The sequence below is a fragment of the Pituophis catenifer genome, unplaced genomic scaffold (genome assembly GCF_029215685.1).
Source record: "Pituophis catenifer annectens isolate HBS135680 unplaced genomic scaffold, rPitCat1.0.hap2 SCAF_1, whole genome shotgun sequence".
In the NCBI taxonomy this organism is placed as follows: Eukaryota; Metazoa; Chordata; class Lepidosauria; order Squamata; family Colubridae; genus Pituophis; species Pituophis catenifer.
Genome location: NW_027256881.1, coordinates 282,431,274 through 282,446,965, shown reverse-complemented (window position 1 = coordinate 282,446,965; position 15,692 = coordinate 282,431,274). Strand labels below are relative to the sequence as shown.

Below are 15,692 nucleotides of genomic sequence, written 5' to 3'. Positions count from 1 at the left end.
TTGTAGAGTTGCTTTTCATTTTAATTTAAATTTCATTTACATGAACAGTACATTTTACAGAAAGCTTCAGCTGCATATGTTTGCCATTCCAATTACATAAGAATATATTTCAGCTTATTTTGTCAAAAGGTGCCAAAAAAGTTTAAGAAAGTTGTGGAGGTATGGTTTTTGTAAAAAGCATGTAAATTATTCCAAGGTTGCATATTTTAAATATCCATGGGTGCTTTGCATAAGGCATCAATACAGTGATCAAACCCTCCCCCACCCCAACATTGGAGTTTGTTACTTCCATGAAGATTCAAATGCAAACAGTGTCCTGTTATGCAAGCCATCAGTTTAGCACACTAAGGTGAACTATTTGACTAGCAAGTGGAAGACAAACCATCTAGAGAATGACTGATGTAAATCTAGGACAACTGTTTTTTATTATGTATATTAAGCCACTATCTGCTCATCCATAATTTGTGCTTCTATTGTACGTAATTTTTCAAATGGCCAGCCCTACATACACTGTAAAATATTTAAAGCCAAGAGATGGATGGATTTGCATTGTGGAGTTAATCTATATTGAATTAGTGAGCCTCCTGGCAGATGATCCTACACACATAGCCCATTATCTCCATCTGCCCTGTCTCCTATGTATGAAGTTGTCAGGAACTGTTATAAAACCTCTTCAGTTCAGGTCATTTTATAATTTTCTTCTTAATCTTTGTAAATGGAGACTTTACAAGTGGATGTTAAGCATTATATCCAAGGTTACCAATTCTTGGATTCATTTTGTGAGATCTAAAACATCAAGGCATTTTGAAACCAAGAGGACACTGTTCTCTTGCCTTTATATAAAGGCTTGAATGTCATTCTCCCAACAGGCTTGTTGCATTTTGGATCCACGCATCAGTCACATTTCTTGTCTTCATTCACAAGATAAAACTGGCACAGTAGTTCAGGAAAACTTTTTCTTTGTAGCAGTGAATCTCTCCATATACTAAAATGTTTAAAAAAAAGTTTTTTTGATAAATATATCACATAAATCAAATTCTAGATAACTCTTGCAAAGAGTTAATTTACAGTTTTATGGTTTTCTATTTTTTTTCTTTTTAATACATAATCTATTTGTACTGATTAGTTACAATTTCAATACTATATTAATTCAGACCTTCTGTGTTGTCTTTCCTAAATCTCCTGTTGTTGGATAAGAGATTCATAGCTAGTCTGATAAAGCAAAGTAGTGTCCAGTCAAATGTCACCTCTTATATGAACATTTTAAGAATAGTGACGTTATATCATTCCTATTAAACCACTTTGGATCAAATTCAGCAGAACCTATTTGGTATGTTCTTGTTTGGTGTTCATCAAAAGAACTTTCCTGGACTTTTCCTTTAAGCCATAATTATCTGTGCTGCCTGACCTATGCTATTCTGGGATCTTTTGGTCCTTATATAAAACTATATAACCACTTTGAAAATGTTTTCAAAGGTACAGGGTTTAGTGCAATGAGCCAGAGAGTATTTTTAAAACTCTCATAGAACTCTGATATATTAATCTATTAATTAGGAAAATGTTTTAACTGTTTTCCAAAACTTTAAGATGAATCAAGGCAATAAAAATTGCCCTGATTCATAACGTGACATTAAAAATTGCTATCTATTTTTTTATGATTTCATTTATAACTGATGTGATTTGACCACTACCCTATCTAAATATATGTAAAATGTTACCAATTAAATAGTGGAAAAGAGAAATACATATATAGAATTTTCCAACAAACCTTGTCATAGCCATCCAATTCTCGGAGTTTCTTGATCTCAAAAAGATTGCCCTCTACAGCAAGTAGAGAGATCTGAGAATCACCAAGAATACTCTGAGGAAGTACACTTAGTTCTAGACAGTTCTCTTCAAGGCGCAGAACTTTTAGGCGTGGACAACAAGAGATCTGGGAGGAGATCTGGGAAATCTGTTATATGCCCAAAAAGTAAGTAAAAAGATGGTTACAATGATCATAGTATGTCTCCCCAATTAGAAAAATTAAATAAGAAAACGAAGCAGTATTACTCATATTTCTAAAAACTGGTCATATATTGATAGACTATATCTGATCTGAGTTTGTTTTGCTATAACTAATCAATAGTGACAATAGGATTGCTGAAAACTCCTACAATTTCAGCACAGTGCATAATTACAATTGCAGAGTATCCAATTAATTACACATTTAAAAGGTAATTATGGATTTATAAACTTGGATCAATACAAGTAGTCCTCAACTTACTATCACAATTGAGCCCAAAATTTATGTTGAGTGAGAAATTTGTTAAGTGAATTTTGCTCCATTTTACAACTTTTCTTGCCACTTTTATTAAGTGAATCATTGCATTTGTTAAGTTAGTAACACAGTTGTTAAGTGAATCTGGATTCCCCATCGACTTTGCTTGTCAGGTCACAAAAGGGGCTCACATGACCCTACAGACACTGAAACGGTCATAAAGATGAACTAGTTGTCAAGCATCTGAATTTTGATCATGTGACCATGGGAAGCTGCAATGGTCGTATATCACTTTTTTCAGTGCCGTTGTAACTTTGAACGGAAACTAAATGAACTGTTGTAAATCCAGGATTACCTGTAGATTTTCTCATTTCCGCTCACACAAAATGTAATTCCACACATGCACATCATTCTCACATAAGGCCAATTGGATGCACTTTGTCAGCAGTGGAAGACGGCAAAGTTCAGTTAGGTGTGGCAGAGCTCATGGAGTGGAGGACAGCAAGGATGACTAAAGCTTTATCCTGCGAAACTGGGATGCCTGACCACCGTACAGGCCTTGAGGAAGAACTCCTTGGAGATCTGGAGGTGGGGGTGGCTGATTGAAGGCCCCATGCCCCTGCTTCAGCCCAAGTACCACCAGCGGGTCTAGGACTTTTGGTCTCTGACTTTTCTTTCTCCTCGGGTGAAGGAGGCCTGCCAGCTGAGGAGATAAGTCTGGAGAGAATCGCCCGAGGAGAATGAAAAGTCAGAGACTACAAGTCCCATTCCGCCACCAGCAGGGAGTGCTTCTGTGCAGGGAAGCCAAATGGGGAGAGATGGGGGAGATAGGTGGATGGATAGAGTCCCAGACGGTAGTCCCTTACCTTCCTGAGACTTGAAGTTGGAAGGAAAGAATGGCTTGGAGCAAGATGAATGCTCTCCTAATTACTAGTGGGATTTGGTTAACAACAACAATGGGGACTGCCATAGTTGCCATTGCTAAGTGATGCAGTTTACAACATGGATTTTATGACTATATTGTTTAGTAAATTTCAGGCCCAATTACCTTTGTTAGCCAAGGACTATCTTTAATGTCAAATAAACCCCACCTCTTGCAAATTTGGCTTATAGTTATAGCATTAACTATATCTCCATCCCATAGTATTTAGGACACCACATAACAATGCTCAACTACAAAAAAATACTTCCAAACCTGATTCTGATTTAAGTTCAATTCAATGGCCTGCATCTCTCCTATTGTGTCTGGGATACTCTGGATCTGATTTCTGGAAAGATCTACCACATCTATATGATGAAGACTGCATAGCTGAATAGGTATAGTTTGAAGCTTGTTTCCGGAAAGGCTCAGAGTCTTTAGCGCTGCAAGTTGTCCAAAACTGCTAGGTAAACGTGTCAATTGGTTATTGTTCAGATGTAGAATTTCCAGCTTTTTCAGCTTGCAGAGATCCTCAGGTAATACAGCTAGCAATAAATTATAAATAGAATTGAATCATGATGCCAAGAAAAAAGAACAATTATTAAAATGTCAAGACTGAATATTTTATTCTGCTATATAATGCTCCTTAGAATAAAGATTCATAATATAACGGAATGTTCTTTTGTAATATACGATATATAATATATCAGATATAATTTATTTCTTCTTCTTATATACTGCAAAATTGCCTGGGTTAATACACCATCAGAAATTTTGCAGTTGAGAAGATGTGGGAAGAAAACAAGAGAGCAAGTAATAAAAAATATTCTATCTGAGCAAGTCTCTATTTCATAAGAATCAAAATAATTTTGATTACCTTAGCATTCAGCAATGCATTACCTTAGTAACAAATAGCTGCACTTACAAACAAATCTTTGTTAGTACTGAAACATTATTTAATATGCAATATAAAGCAAGCTAAAAATACTTAAGTAAACATACTCAGTCTGTTGTGATTTAAAGCAAGACTTTTCAATACAGAGAACTTTCCTATAAAAGGTGGGAGTGATTCAAGTTTATTGTTGGACAAATCTATTGTTCTGAGATTACTTGCCAACTTCTGTAGATCTTCAGGAAACTGAAAAAGAATTCAGATATTGATGAAATTATTCCAAGAGTTAAAAACTGCAACAAATATACAGAATCAGAAAGATTTATAATAAAAATTATGTTTTGTAGTCTTACATACCCCAAATAATGAAAGATTGGAAAAGAATTGGGAAATCTGTCCAAAATTAATTAACCATAATTGGAATAAAACCTAACACAATGAAGTATTTCATATTATGCAAAATCAAAATAAATAAAACCTAATATGAACTGCCATAGTTGCTTAATGGATATAACAGCTCATTAAGTCATATTTCTTTTTAGAAATTAAATCCGAGAGCTTTAGTAAAACTGTGCAGAACTGCAATTTTTAAATACAATCATCAGGGGTAAGCTTCCATTAAATGATCTATCTCTAGAAATCCAAACTGATTTCTATAATACTATACTATAATATCTATAGTATAGATATTAATTAGAACATATTCAACATTTTTATTAAAAGTATATATTGCATTCAGATTGAATGTATTCAGAAATATTCCAACATTAAATGTTCCATTTTGAGACAAACATTTGGTTTCAGGATTAAAGCAGCTTTTTTAAAACAAACAACAAAATGGGTAATATCAAGCTGAAAATAAAATACACTGATTTTAGAATATACTTATTGGATTTCCAATAAGACCATTTCCTACTCCAAGCCTGAAATAGTCCAAAATGCAAAGTCTGAAATAGCCAAATTCAGTCCCAATAAATATGTAATCAAAAAGACGATATTCTGAATTCCAAAACAAGACATAATTTTATCTTTCTAGCATTTTATGGAGTAAAGGAAACTGATTTTTTGTGCCATATGTACACAAAATTGACATTTACCTCAGAAAGGCCTTTTCCAGTTAATTGAAATACTCCTGTTTTTTGGGCCGTGTCCAAATGTGCTTTTAAGGCACTGTTTCCCATCTTTCTGTTCTTGTCTTTGCAGCAAACAAAAGGATTGTGGCAGATGTGTAGTAGAATACCTCTCATTCACACTACATTAGGCAACATGAAATTACTTTCTATTAAAAAGTAAATTGAGAATACATTAGATAAAGGTTTATCCATATAATTTTCTTCTCAATATTTTCACCTCTATGGTAAATTGAGGCTCAGTCTTCCATGCCACTGACTCAAGTATAAGTTACTCAAATCATCCCCATTGCATAAAATTAATCTTAACACAACATTCATTAGTAATAAGATAGAAATATATGAAAATGTTGTAACAGAAAAGATGGAAATGATAAATGAAAACACCATATTCAAACTCATGGTAACCTGAACATAAGACCTCCTCAAAAGTATGTTTTCAGTGAGCATGTTTATGCTTCTGCATTCAAAAAGATTAACTCATAACTGTTGGAAAAATAGATACATTATACAATAGTAACTGAACAGCATTAAAGTCCATGGTAATTTATTAACCTCCACTCCAGAGATTCAGCATATTTCCAAATGATGATGATTCCATGTCTCCACTGCTTACACCCAAGCAGGAAGTCCTTGAGCTTCCAAATAGCTATGAAGAGTTTGTTGTTTGTAAACATTTAGAGATTGAGAGGTTAAGCCTTTTATGTGACTAATGCTTTTAACCCTACCTATACAGTATTTTGTAAGCTATTTACAGCCTATGGGAATTTAGCAGCATAGAAGCCTTGGCAAATGCACTGGTATCTTGGTACTCAACTGCTTTGAAATTCATCAAATTTGATACTCAGTGCATTTTGGTGCAAAAATTTTGTCCCAGTACTCATCGTTTCTTTGGTAATCAACACACAAGCTAGAACTCATCGGTGTAGGCTGCCTTGTGATTCATTACATTATTCCTTATGGAAAAATGTGTTTGGTACTTATTTATTTTTGGTACTTATCCCGGAACCAATTAATGAAATGTACCGAGGTACCACTGTAAATAAATTCATGAGGTACAAGACTCCACACAGTTATAGCTTCCAGTGAGCTGTGCTTTCCTTGGACCACATATGAATAGTATTGCACAGCTTTAACACAGCTTTCTCTAGTGTTGCAATCACAAGACTTGTTTCATATAAAATCAACAAGCTTTCTAAATATTTTGCTCTTCAAGTCAGACTTTCCTATTCTCAAACACATTTGCATTAATACTAATCCAAAAGTAACACGGTATGCAGTGTTTCTAATTTTGCCTACCTTAACATAGTACTGCCTGATTAATTACTATTTTATATGACAAATCAGCAGTATTACAAAGAAATATTGTAGGGATTATAGGTTAAATTCATGTATCCATTCAAGCTAATGCCTTTTTTGTTAATAGCAATACATTTTTTCTCCGTACACTGGCATATTAAGAAGACTTTGTTCATCTAACAATGTTTTTAGACAGTACAGGTAGTCCTCGTCCTCAACCACAATTGAGTCCAAAATTACCTTTGCTAAACAAGACAGATGTTAAGAGTTGCCCATTTTATGACATTTCTTGCCACAGTTGTTAACAGTGCTTAACAAGTTAGTGATTAAGCGAATCTCTTCCCCATTGTCTTTGCTTGTCAGAAGGTCACAACGGGTAATTACATGACCCCGGATCTCTTCAACCATCATAAATACATGCCAGTTGCCAAGACCCCAAATTGTGATCACATAACTGTAGGGATGCTGCAACAGTCATGTGGAAGCCAGTCATAAATCACTTGTTTCAATGCCATTGTAATTCCAAACACTAAACGAATGGTTGTAAGTCGAGGACTATCTGTATTACCGAATTTCCGTTTCGCTGGCTTTTGTACTAGCTGCTTGCCTTCTTTTACCTGAGAAGGGCGGGTAAGTGAAGTCAGAATTTGGGATAACCTCAGTTTTGACCATTAAGGAGCCCACAACAAACTATATTTAGGAAGAATATTTATCTTCCTCTCACAGGTAAGGAAGGGGGGAAAAATAAGCAGGATAATTCAAGATGCTCTCTCTTTCTCCCACCAAAAGACACAGGCGGGCAGCATAGGGGAGGGGTGGCATCAACGCAATTCCTGAACTTCGCAGGAAAAATGATTTCTCCATTGAAGTAAACCATACTCAAATCACGTTAATCCCAAACCCGCTAATCCGGATGAGAGGCTGGGTCCAGTTAGCTAGAGTTTTACTTAACAGGTCACGCTGCATGAACACAAACCAAACCTAACTATGGTTTAGCGCGATAAGAAAGCCTAAATCACAAAGGGATTTAACTTTCCAGGACGACACGTTACCGCTACAAAAAACTGGGTGACCATTTAGATCGATCTTCCTTCCTTCCTTCCTTCCACAATAAACGTCCAGACCCGAAAGTTTCTTCTTCGCTGCCATCCGATAATCGTCCCGATTTTTATCGCTGCACTTTCTAACGGAGTTAATCTCCCCTAATCAGCCTACCAACTTCAGCCTCTCGACTCCCAACGCCCTCTGAAGATCTCCCTAAGGGGATCGAAAAAAAAAAAAAAACCACCTCCTGAAAGGAGGACGGGATTACCTTAGTCCCTTTACTTAGCCGGCATAGCCTCGCATCCTAGCAACAAGCATACGCAGGACGACGAGAAACAGCGGCCAGGTAACTTCAGTCGTCCGCGAAGGAGCCCAATACCCGGGTGACAAGCCAGCCTAGCCTCTAATGGCCTGCTTCTCCGCTCGAAAAATAATATTTGAGAATCTCGGGGATGGAGGAGGATTACCCAGAGTATCCCGAGTGCCTTCCGCCACAATCAAAATGGCCGAAAGAGCCGCCATTTTTATTTTTATTTATTTATTTATTTATGGCTTCCGGATGCCCCGTGAGCGGGGGCGGGGAGCCACCATCTCTGTTTGTACAGAGGAGTCGATGCTTCGGTGGACCTCAGCTGGGATATATCGTGATACGGGACGGCCCATAGCGGAAGTGGGAGGAATCTCATTCGGTCTCCCCCGGTGGTGAAGAGAGACTCGCGTGGCGTGAGGGCAGTTCGGCCGCACTCAACATGGCGGCGCGCGGGTTCCAGGCATCTCCGGGAGGCGCTTTCTAAAGCGGGCGGGCGGTCGTTCGTTCGAGGCGCGCGCGCGCGGGTGTGGCGCGCGGAGGATTGCCCGGGTCATGGCTTCCTCCAACCCCTGGGATCCCGTGCAGCCCACGGCGGCGGGACTGATGTTGGCGCGGGCTCTCTCCGCGGGAGTGGTGTCTCAGGTGGGGCGGTTGGTTCTTTCCTGGCAAATCATAATCGCCTCTGAGGCTGAGTGCCAGCCAAAGCCTTAAGAAGGTAGTTTGGGCGCCAGAATGACAAGAAGCCCAGATTACAAATGATTTGTAGGCAATGCAGGTGGTTTTTTTGGGGGGTGGGTGGGCTGTCTTTAAAGCACGTCCGTCTCCCTTTTTCTTCAGGGATTACTTTGGAAAAACCGGTTTCCCGCGATTTAGGGTGTTGCACTGATTCCGCTACTCGCTCGGTCGTTTTGTTTCGAAATAAGCAGAACAGATTCGCATGGTGGCGGGTCTGCCCTCAAAGGAATGTTGTAAATGCCACTCCGTTGCAACTAGTTCCCGTGTGTTTTTGGATCCTATGAACTCAATGCGACGCAAAAAAAAAAAAAAAAAGTTCGCGGATTGGAACAAAACGCGATTTGAATCTTCCTCTACCCTAGAAACACTCTGTATTTATTCAGTAAATACTTCAGGATGGGTACATCCACTGTCATTTATGTGGGAATTTCCGCTGAATTTCATAGAGCCCTATTTTTCATACCCGATTTTTGAGTATGGAAAGCGATTTTTAAAAAAACGGGCATGTTTGTGTGAGCAACCCTTGTGTCAGATCTGGTGCCATAGTCAAGTAACTAGGAATTAATTTCTGAGAGAAGACGACTATTTTCCTCTGTCTAGAGGCTTCCCAGATGCCTGACAAAAGGAAGACATGTCATTCATTGCCTTTGTCCTCACGTTTTGCATCCAGCAGGAATTGCCTTAAAATCAAATATTGTCTGGCTTTTTGAGTGTTTTGTATTTTTTTTAAAAAAATTGGATTGTTCTCACAGTAGTATATTGTAAATTGTTTGCTTTTTTCTTCCTTATCTGTTGACAGACTCAGTGGCCTAGATTTACATTACTTAATTTATTTCCTGTTTCTAGCAAATTTAGGAATACCGTATTTTTCACAGTATAAGACGCACTTTCCCCCCCCCCCAAAAAAAGTGGGTGGAAATGTCTGTGCATCTTATAGAGCGAATGTTGCCAAAGCCCCGCCCACCCCCTGGCCTCCACCTTTTGGCCATTTTCGGCCTCCACGCGTCCCATTTTCAGCCCATTCCAAGTGGCAGGAATTCCCTGCCGCCGGGAACGGGCCGAAAACAGGGTGTGCAGAGGTTGAAAATGGGACGCATGGAGGTGGCGATAGATGGTGGCAATCCCCACAGCCTGGAACAGCTGATCAATATTCCGGGAGGCTGATCTAACCACCAATCAGCTTCTCGTGCTAAATCATATCATATCATGCAATAACATGCTGAAGCTGACCAGACTGCTGCAAGGACGCTAGCCAGATGAATACCGATGGATGCTGAGAGGCAGAGGCAGATTTTTTCCCCTTGTTTTCCTCCCCAAAAGCTACGTGCGTCTTGTAGTGCAAAAAATACGATAATGTAATTTGTAGATCACATGAGTTGTCATGGATTTCTATGACATTTGAAAATAAAGATTGTTGGGAAAGTATTTCAATTGAGAAAACTGATGCTGGAAGAAGTAATTTCATGTAGGCCTAGGTACATATCCTGCAGTTTTTTGCTGTAATTTTTGTCACCCTTCGAAGAAACTTAAAAATATAGTATGTCCTGTGTCTCCCCCACCCTTTGCCCTTTTTTCTAATTGTCCATTTCCTCCTTTGCCTGCTCAGGTACCTTGCTTGGAGAGTGGACATATATAAAGTGCAAACCTAACGCTTCTTGTTCATTAAATAATCCATAATGTTGCACATACCTAATGCATCATATTTCAAATGATAAGAGATACATAAAACATATTTTTCATAAATATTTGAATTGCATTCTGCCCCTTATTAGTAACCACTTTTATTTTAATTGAATCCTTTGGTTGCTGTTAGAATAACCTACCTCTTCATAATAGACACATATTTTGGTCAAATTACCTTTGTGTGCTATTGCATAAATTTGATATTCTGAGGTATATAAAGAATTTTATATTGTAAAGATTGATTACTAAACAAAAAAATGATAACAACAGTAATTTCCAACTGTAGATTTTACTTTTGAGACAGCAACACAAAGAAGAAATAAAACACTTAAAAAGATACATGTATGTATTCTGTGTGTCAGTCTCTCCTAGTAAGTGATAGTTTTCTAAATTTTTGTTAGTTTCAAAATTAATTTTTATTTACAAGTAAATGTTCTAAACGTCAATCCTAATTTCATGAGTGGTTGAGTTGGTTTGTCTTTTTCCTTTCTTCTTCAGGGGACTCTAGATATATGTAGAAAACCATCTGCTTGTTTTACGTATGTCTCAAAAGCAGAACAAATTGCTGATCTCCAAGCTGAAGTCAGCCGGGTAAATAATATTTTAGTACTAGAACAAGACTTATTTTGATAAAAATGATGTGAAGTGTGAACATTTGCTCCATTAGTCACAATACCTTCTGTTCCAGAAGAGAATTCAGTTTAAACTTCTTTAATACTATAATACCTCTGATGTTTTCAGAGGGGGCGGGGGGGGGGGGGAAATAGTGTATATTACAGGTCTCTACTGGTTTTTTTCCTCTTTTTTGTATACAAGTTCTCCTTGCTTATCAACAATTTAAAAGTTATGACAGGCCCCCTCTCCCCCCCAAAAAACTACTTATAATCCATTCTGGACTTCCAATGACTGCAATATATATCCATAGTCATATGACCACATTTCAGGCACTTGGAAACCAACTCACTTTTATGCCTGGTTGCAGCATTCTGCAGTCACATGATCATGGTTTTTGCTGGTTTATAGTCTTTGGCTTGTTTCCAGTTTTTTGGCCAGAAGTGAACTCTAAAGAAGAGCTATATAGTAAAATAAACCATCCATTTGCAAAAGTAAAAAATGAATATATTTAAACATTTGCACTGCAATGTATCAAATACTTTTATAAAAATAATGGAGGATCATTTTAGCAGGAATTCATGTAACTTTAAATACTTTAAATAACTGCACAAAAATTTTAAAGCACTATTTCAATGTTACAGATTAATTTGGAGACAGAAGCCCTGCAAATGGAAAAAGATACAGCAGACATTACTCATCCATTTTATCTTAGTAAGTGTTGTTAAGATTGCTATTTAACCTTTCAGGTATGTAATTAAGTAATTGGACATAATATAAGACTTTGTACCCTGTTTCCCCCAAAATAAGACATCCCCCGATAATAAACCCAATCACGCTTTTGAGCGCATGGCAATAAAGCCAAGCGCTTATTTCAGGGTTCAAAAAAATATAAGACAGGGTCTTATTTTCGGGGAAACACAGTATTAATTTTGTACATTCATACAATTGGAAAATTCTTTTTGAATTATTTGTTGTTCAGTTTTGTTGGTAGTATTTTCAGAAGTGGCTTGCAAGTAACTAGGACTAAGAGAAAATCCTTGGCCCAAAGTCATCCAGTTGTCTGTCTCCAGCAGGATTACTTATAGTCACTTATGCCCTAGGAATCTTTAGATTGAACTACTGCAATATGTTTTACAAGCATCTGGAAGGGCTTCTGGAAGTTTCAGTTAGTGCTGAATGTGGTGGCACAGTCAGTAAGCAATAACGTTTTTCAGCACATGTGACATCACAGTTCCACAGGCTGTATGGGCTACCAGTATATTTCAAAGTGTAATTCACAGTGTTGGCCGTCATTAAAGCCCTTTGTGACTTGAGGCTGAGCTATTTATGGGATCATCTCTCCCTGGTTATTTCTACCCATCCTATTTGATCATACATAAGGGCATGTTCTGAGTCCCATCCATCAAGTGATATGTTTTTATCATTTTTCATATTAGCCACTCGGTCATATATTTATAATGGCAGCCATATAAATCTATTAAACATATAAATCCACCATCTCCTGCCTTCTAATTCTTTTTTCTAGCGTATTCCCACAGGTGCAGGGTCCACTTTTCAGACCCTGGCTTCTAATTGTGCCTTAACTATTAGATCAAACTGGTCTGCCAGGATGCTTAAAAGTGCAGCATTGTCTACTTGAGTGGGAAGAGAGAGATTGTTCCCTTTAGAAGCCTTGTGGATGCTGTAAGCCTCTGGCAATATTGTTTTGAAGAGCAGCATACATTAAAATAATAATATAGGATATGAGTTTAAAATACACTCCTCTGTACCATAAGGATCAATTTGTGAGGATATCACTAATCGTTTGCAAAGAGTTGCAAAGGAGAAAAAGGGACACTTTCAGTGTCCTTTTATAAAGTTGAATATATTTCAAATGTGTTCTGTCATACCTACTGTAAGAATTTTGGGATGGTATACATTCAGAAATTGAACTATAAAGCCATAGTAACATTGGAATGTACTAATTAGATGTTTAGCAGTTGCCAGGCAAACCTAGTACTCTGTGGATTATTGTATAAATCCTTTCCACCCCTCTTTTCTCTTTCTCTGCTATTACTTGCTTTTTAATTAATCCAGGTGTCTCCTGACAATGTGCCAGAATTCATATTGGGAGGACTATGATCTAAGGTAGTTTTTCTCCAAATGTTCTGTAACCCTGATTTATATTGATGCACCAGCCAGTTTTACTTTGACATTTTCTTGTTCATAGCTCAGAAGTGCCAGGCTTTGCAAGCAATGAACAGGCACCTGGATGCAGTGCTAAAGAATAAAAGAACTCTGAGGCAAAGGCTAGTTAAACCACTGTGTCGAGAAAATCTGCCTGTAGAAGCTGCCTTCCACAGGTATCAAACTTCCTAATTTTGTATGTTTACTTAGTATTTATTATTGGTGAAACCTATGAGAGTCCAGTAGAGTTTGGGTTTGATAGAAGTGGGCAGAAGCACACTTGTACGCCCAGTTGTTTTTGCTTCTTTCAACATCCTTTCATTCCTTGGAATTGGCTGCATTCTATCTACTACCCAACCCACCCTTGCATTCTTAACATTTCTGCCAAACACATTTCTCTGTAAAGTTTGTGTTCATTCTTGCTACCTTTCCCTTTGTACAGGGGAATAATAATGGCATTCTTCCAGCAGTCAGGTACAGTGACAATCTGCTGGTATTTGTAAAACACACATTTTATCTTAGGTCCTGAATGAGAGGAACCCAAAGGCTTATTTTATTTTTAACATCAGAAGATAGGTTCTGTCAGCTACATTTTAGGGTTGTGCTGGATATATTTAGCCAATTTCTCATTTAATAAAATACATAGTATGAAAATATAGTCTACTAGCACATCGAAAATATCATTGGACTGCATCATATCCTTGTATTTATTGTGCTATTTATTTATTTCATGACTCATCTTATATGGTTGGTATTCATTTTTACAGCTCTAAATAGTCTGGGCACATTACTTTAAACCATTACTGGGCCTATATCAACCCTCTTCTATTTTGATATCTGCCTTAGAGGCTCAACTCTCTGACCCACCCCTGTTGAAGGTGTAATGGATAAACTTTGGGAGAGGATCTTTCCTTGAGAAGCTTGACAATCTTCTCTCTACATTTGAAAGGGGTATGTGAATACTTAGTTATTCACATTTTTACTTATTTATAGAAGCATTTTGTCTCTCTTCAAATAGTTTAACTTAGGTTTTGCTATTTAGTGTTATTTTAAGATTTTATATTAATACCCTGGTGTGATTGTTAAAAACACTTGTTGGGAAAATAGAAACAAAAACATTTTTTTAAATTTTATCCTAATGTTTTAGACATTGATTTTTTGGCAAAAAAATAGGATGTTCAATCTTGATTGGGGTATATTTTAGGTTTGACAATGTTTATAGAAAGTTGGTATAGTTTTAAAATCCATTTTTAAATAGGGGAGAATTTAGAAATAAAATCCAAAGATTCTAAAAACTTCTCAAACTGAATATGGAATAATGCATCTTTACTTCTTGTACTTTAGAGATGTGGTAGAATTGCTGGCACTGGCAGTAGCTTTTATTGAAAAATTAGAAACCCACTTACTTACTATAAGAAACATCCCAGAAATACCTGAAAACATTAGAAATATGGTAAGTAGGTAATATTTTAACATTTCATTAATACTCTTTCTTTCCCCTAAGGACAATTTACAAGATCAGCTTTTTGGGTAGTACTAAGAACATCTTTATTTCTTAATCTAGAAATATAGTACCAGTCTACTACATGATGGATCTGTAACCTGAAAAAACATATCAGAAATGCTTTGGGGAAAATGCGAATTGCTTGTTATTGTTAGTTGCGAAGTCGTGTCTGACCCATTGCGACCCCATGGACAACTTTCCTCCAGGCCTTCCTGTCCTCTACCATCCCCCCGGAGACCATTTAAGATCATGCAGAATGCTTCAGTGATTCCATCCAGCCACCTCATTCTCTGCCATTCCCTTTTTCTTTTGCCTTTAATTGTTCCCAGCATTGGGCTCTTCTCCAGTGAGTCCTTCCTTCTCATTAAGTGGCCAAAGTATTTCAGTTTCATCTTCAGGATCTGGCCTTCTAAAGAGCAGTCAGGGTTGATCTTCTCTAGGACTGACTGGTTTGATCACCTTGCAGTCCAAGAAAATTGCTACAGTACTTCATTTCATACTACACTTCCTCCTGAAATGAAAAGATACTATTTTTTACTACTTTTCTTATTCACAAACAGTATATGGAATAAATTAGTATATACTAATAAAATTACATTGGCTTTGAGCTTTTTTTAGCTTTCAAGATGTTGAAATCTTGCCAAATACTACTGAAATATTTATTTTCATATTATATTACAGAGGAGTGCATTAGCAAAGATGGACTTATTGGTAACAGAGACAGAAGAACTGGCAGAACAAATCTTGGAGTGGAGAGAGAAACAAAAAGGAATCTTTGAGAATACGCAGCTGATTGGTGAATTAGATTCTTTTTTCAAAAGTATACGATAATACATTTAGTTTTCTATTTTTCCATTCCAAGGCTAGTTAATAATTTTGTGGGATTAATAAAATACACATGCATTTTATTCTTGCTTTCAGATTTGTAACTGCATTTGCATTCATGATTCTGAAATGAACTTTATATATGGAAATAGTGTTGTATGGAAACTGGTGACAAATGTTAAATTACTGAGAATTTCTCTTAAGTGCCTGAGGAATGTTTTAATGAAAGGTTGACACTGACTTAAATAACATCTCTTTTAGGTATGTATGTTATTTATACCAAGCAAATAAACCAAATTTTAAAAGCTAA

General features: G+C 37.0%; 2 protein-coding genes across 4 annotated transcripts; one reads left to right on the top strand and one right to left on the bottom strand.

Moving 5' to 3' along the window:
* Nucleotides 1-8,053, bottom strand: LRRC57 (leucine rich repeat containing 57). Of its 2 annotated transcripts, none has more exons than XM_070931289.1 (6): nt 7,813-8,053; nt 5,169-5,350; nt 4,182-4,317; nt 3,456-3,724; nt 1,769-1,954; nt 1-985 (listed from the first exon to the last, which is right to left on the bottom strand). In XM_070931289.1, exons 2-6 carry the CDS (start codon nt 5,316-5,318, stop codon nt 944-946), a joined length of 783 nt encoding a protein of 260 aa, XP_070787390.1. In that variant the 5' UTR covers nt 5,319-5,350; nt 7,813-8,053; the 3' UTR covers nt 1-943. The 2 variants fall into 2 exon arrangements, with proteins under 2 accessions (XP_070787390.1, XP_070787391.1); XM_070931290.1 differs by lacking the exon at nt 7,813-8,053 and adding an exon at nt 7,553-7,709.
* Nucleotides 8,054-8,200: 147 nt separating this feature from the next.
* On the top strand, nt 8,201-15,692 carry HAUS2 (HAUS augmin like complex subunit 2). Of its 2 annotated transcripts, XM_070931287.1 has the most exons (6): nt 8,201-8,496; nt 10,771-10,863; nt 11,529-11,598; nt 13,097-13,229; nt 14,398-14,506; nt 15,239-15,692. In XM_070931287.1, exons 1-6 carry the CDS (start codon nt 8,407-8,409, stop codon nt 15,386-15,388), a joined length of 645 nt encoding a protein of 214 aa, XP_070787388.1. In that variant the 5' UTR covers nt 8,201-8,406; the 3' UTR covers nt 15,389-15,692. The 2 variants fall into 2 exon arrangements, with proteins under 2 accessions (XP_070787388.1, XP_070787389.1); XM_070931288.1 differs by lacking the exon at nt 10,771-10,863.